The sequence below is a fragment of the Musca domestica genome, unplaced genomic scaffold (genome assembly GCF_030504385.1).
Source record: "Musca domestica strain aabys unplaced genomic scaffold, Musca_domestica.polishedcontigs.V.1.1 37, whole genome shotgun sequence".
NCBI lineage: Eukaryota > Metazoa > Arthropoda > Insecta > Diptera > Muscidae > Musca > Musca domestica.
Window position 1 is genome coordinate 2,183,623 of NW_026712321.1, and position 5,043 is coordinate 2,188,665.

At 36.3% G+C, this 5,043-nt stretch overlaps 1 protein-coding gene across 1 annotated transcript; it reads left to right on the forward strand.

The window, feature by feature from the left end:
• The first annotated feature begins 302 nt into the window (after window positions 1-302).
• On the forward strand, window positions 303-3,887 carry LOC101896264 (uncharacterized). Its single transcript, XM_005175409.4, has 2 exons — window positions 303-439; window positions 2,958-3,887. The coding sequence occupies exons 1-2, from the start codon at window positions 335-337 to the stop codon at window positions 3,864-3,866; spliced, it is 1,014 nt and encodes a 337-aa protein (XP_005175466.2). The 5' UTR covers window positions 303-334; the 3' UTR covers window positions 3,867-3,887.
• The last annotated feature ends 1,156 nt before the right edge of the window (window positions 3,888-5,043 follow it).

Consider the following 5,043-nt stretch of genomic DNA (forward strand, 5'->3'; position numbering starts at 1 on the left):
TGTTTTTTATTTCAAACTTTTGGGCTTGCTTTCAGATTTAAATTTTTGGTCGATTTATTCCGAATCTTCCCATACTTTATTTAATTAGTTTAGTTATAAAAAAACTTAACAAATCCAAGAAAATATCATAAAAAACTGTTTTTTTATCGCATCCCCTTATCACTCCAAAAAATAAGCGAGGAAATCATAAAATGCAGCCAAAATAAAATTGTTTACAAAATTATGTATAAAATTCCGTTTATCTTGCCAACACACCTTAAGCAGATAATTATTTCGCAATAATTTGGGTAGTTTTGAAAACAAATTTTAGTTGAATTTTGTGAGCCATAGAGAAATGTTTTCCCAAAGACCATATTGGATTTTGACCCTTGTGGTCCTCTTGGCCATCGACAATTGCTGTGGTGTGGTTGTTAGCGATGCAGAATGGAATAACTATAAGGTAAGTGATACTGTGGAAATTTATTTAAGGTGACGATACATAGGCAGTTTGCGAACGCAGCATGTCATATAATGTCAAATTATTAGGAGGAACGATGACAGAATTTAAGTGCGACCTTAAGCTACCTCTTTAATCAGCCCAATCAAAAATAACACCTTCGAGATGAGTTTTCCTCTCCTTTCCTTGTTTGTTATCAAAAACCTTAGGCCCCTGGTTTTTACGGCATTCGCTATCGAATGCAGAATCGTATCGACATGAATTATGACTCGAATTTATTGTTGCATTCGATCGTAATTTAGTATTGAATTGATCGATTTTGTTACATTTGAAAATGTCAAATTTGCCATCTTTTAGAATAAACAAATCATGTTGTTATTTATTTGGTGAAAAAGTGAAATTTTGCAAAATTGGATGATGACGAAGTGAATTTTCCTCCTTTTTGAGGCGATAAAATTTTCGATTCAAAACATGTTTTTCCTCCTTAATCTTAAGTTATTTCTCTGTTATATCACGAATTGAAATTAATAATTCGTTCAGCTCTGATCTCCATTGAACATTTTGTTCCACACTTTTTTCCAAAAGTGTTGTTTTTGTGACTTTTGTCATTTTTTCTTTGGAGGTGCTTGGAGTAAAATCTATCAAATCATCTTTTTCTGTGGAAGCCAAATTCTCGTCTTCATGGTTTGAGTCTTCCAATATATTCTCTAGGATTTCGTCGATATTCCTTGGTGTACCGAAAGTTTTTACCGATGAGAGACCTTCGACTGTGGCAGTTAATCCAGCAGCCTCAACTATTTGCTCTTGGGCAGTACTTAACAGTTTTTCTTAGAAAAGCCCCCCACCGGTTTCCTTTTTTTGTTAAAAGATAACTTTCTCTTCACCTTATGTTTCTGGTCAGTGTAAACCTTACAAAAATAAATCAATTAACATATTGATACATTCAATCGGGAAATCATATATTTCGCCACATAGCTGAGGTTTTCGAGGTGCACTCGTGCTTGGAGTAAAATCTAGCAAATCATCTTTTTCTGTGGAAGCCAAATGCTCGTCTTCATGGTTTGAGTCTTCCAATGTATTCTCTAGAATTTCGTCGATATTCTTTGGTATACCGAACGTTTTAACCGACGAGAGACCTTCGACTGCGGCAGTTAATCCAGCAGCCTCAACTATTTGCTCTTCGGCAGCACTTAACAGTTTTTCCTTGAAAGGCCCCCCCACCGGTTTCCTTCTTAGAAGTTTTGTTAAAAGATAACTTTATCTTCACCTAATGTTTCTGGTCAGTGTAAACCTAACAAAAATAAATCAATTAACATCTTGATACACTCAATCGGAAAATCATAACTTTCGTCACATAGCTGAGGTTTTCGAGGTGCACTCGTGCTTGGAGTAAAATCTGGCAAATCATCTTTTTCTGTGGAAGCCAAATGCTCGTCTTCATGGCTTGAGTCTTCCAATATATTCTCGAGGATTTCGTCGATATTCATTGATGTCCCGAACGTTTTTTTTCCGATGAGAGACCTTCGACTGCGCAGTTATCCAGCAACCTCAACTGTTGCTCTTCGGCAGCACTTGACAGTTTTCCTTGAAAAGCCCCCCAACGCTTTCCTTTTTTTGTTAAAGGATAACTTTCTCTTAACCTGATGTTTCTGGTCAGTGTAAACCTTACAAAAATAAATAAATAACATCTTGATACATTCAATCGGAAAATCATACCTTTCGCCACATAGCTGAGGCTTTAACAGGTTTTAACAAATGAAGATGGTCTGTCATGAAATCGGCAAAAATAATATTTTGCTGGAAGTTTATTTTGTTTGAATTTGACCTACAACTTTTGAAATCATAATAATTATTCAATTATTAAATATTTTTAAAGAAACTTACATTTTGTTTTTGAATTAATGCACAAATTATGCTCCAATCAGAATTATAACACTTTAAATTGTCGTATACGATACAAAAATAGACCCAAAAACTCGCATGGTTGCATTCAACACTTCCATGTCAAGTACTCGATATCGAACGCCGCCATTCAAACATGAGATTACGATATCGTAACTTCTCGGTAATTAGACCCTAGCATTTCTCTCGGAAAATTATTCCGAGTGAGGAAATTTAGGTTTCCCGAGTGCTCTAAAAATTTTATTTTCCTGCAGAAATTTGCAATTTAAACGTCCATATTGCTCCAGAGCCCTATCAACATTCGACACATATATTCGAATCCTAATACTGAAAAAAAGATGCTTTAAGTTGCCAAATTTTTATAAAAAGCAAACAAAAGCATTTCAAATTTGCACCAAATTGAACAACAAATAGGTTACACTAGATACGAAAAAGAACTTCTCGCGTTGCCATCTTCAAGAATTATTTCTCCTCAATTATTCGTGCCAGGAGGCATTACCTTTCGAGAAAAATGTTTTCCATACCATAATGCTAAGCTGCTTATGTAGCATCACCTTAATTTTAAAGCCTTTGTTCGAATTTGAGACTTTTTTTAAATATTACCATTTTTGCTTAACAGCTAAAGTTTGGCAAAACTTATGACAATGCCGTCGCCGAAAATAATGCCCGCTTCTATTATGCCTACAATGTCAATTGGATGTCGACACACAATAGCCAATACGACCGAGGTCTGAAAACCTTTAAATTACGCCCAAATCAATTCACCGATATGCGACTGATACACTTTAATGCCATGTTCCCAGTGGCGACAGCACCAACAACCACGAATGCCTCGCCGCCTCCAAATGTAAACATCGTACCACCCAGCTATGATCCTTCGATAAATTTTGGTTACACAATTCATGCCGAAGATCAGGGTTTGAAATGCAACAGCGGCTGGTCCTATTCTGCCGTCAAGGCAATTGAAATTCTCAATGCCATCCAGACAGGCAACACTGTCCCCACACCTTTGTCCGCTCAACAGCTCATTGATTGTGCTGGCCGTACAACGGCTTGTACAAAGCAAGTACCACAAACCGTATTCGATTATTTGAAGATGTATGACATGCCGCTGCTCCTCGAATCGGAATACAAAAATAATAACTCTCAAAGTGAAGCTGGCATGTGTTTAGTTCGAGGAAATGTGGGAGTGCGTGTTTCCCAATACTCTATGCTCACAGCGGATGATGATGAAGCTTTGAAAAAATATGTTGGCTCCGGATTTCCAGTGATTGTTGAGATCAATCCAACCTCCTTTGAATTTATGCATTATTCCGAGGGCATCTATGAACCGCCCGTGACCGGAACTAGGGGTTCACATTTTATGACGGTAATCGGTTATGGAACTGATAAGGCCAGTGGTTTGGATTATTGGTTACTCCTGAATTCCTTTGACACCACATGGGGTGAACGAGGATTTTTACGGCTACGCAGATCGTCAACCATCAAGTTGGCCAAAAATGCCATTTTCCCAACTGTTTTGGGTTGATAGTTTAAAATAATGAAAGAAAACGAAAAATAAATAAAACATAAATTACAACAAAGTACTGCCTTAGATGGACACGAGTTATTTGCATTTCATTAGGTATTTTGTCTTGAAAATCGCACCTTTCCTTTCAATGACACTTCACATTGCCTCCAAGAATTTCCATTTCTTTTAACGTCTGCAAGAAAAAAAAGAAAGTGTTAGAAGAAACTGTTATACAAATATTTGCTGAAACAATGTGGCCGAGGTAATGGCTGTTCGCTGGCTTGCTAACAAGTTAGCAAAACAAATGTACTAGACATTGAGCGGATGGTTACACCAGATTAAAAGATAGAAACTGTTGGCAGTAGACGAAAACATGATGACCTACAATAAAAAATAATATTTTTAATATATTTATTAAAAATAATTGCTCTGTTCCAGAACTGCAAGAATGTAAAAGTTTTTACTACGATAACCGATTTTCTCTTTACGATATCGAAGAATATTGGAAAACTAGTAGATTCTTGCAGGTACTGGAACAGAGTAAATATTTCTAATAGCGAGCGATAATAAGGCTTTATAGTGATATCGATTGTTATCGATACACATAAATATAGATCCCTATTATCAGCTGTTTTGGGCCTTAAAGGTGAGAATACGTAAAATCCTTTTTTTGACTGGCTTAAGTCATCGAAAAATATAGACAGTCGCATCGACACAGCTGCTAAGACAATAAACTGCCAAACAAACTTTGGAATTGAAATTTTTGAATAAAAAATTATTTAGATTTGTATATACCTTTGAGAGCCTCTGAGGTGCTGGGAAAATCTAGCAGTAAATAATAAATATTCTAAAACTACATATTTTCCAGCCGCCATAAAATACCACATATGAACAATTCGGTGATCTTACGATGATGTGTGAGATAATAAAGGTTATGACCCACACGCACAGATATCGATGCGCTCAGTAGATGTACAAAACCACTTGAATGAAATGACAAGCTGCCAGCCCTGCAATGTTCTCCATTCAATATTAGAATAGATTAGATTATTTTCAGTAGTACTTAAGGAATATACTTTTAAATAAAACCCGGAATTGAATCTACGTCCAAACGTAGCGGCTGTGTTTCCTTTCTCACTAAACATTGCTCCAGTTGAGCCGAATAAAGAATTGAATTGACAATCGAAGAGGGAAA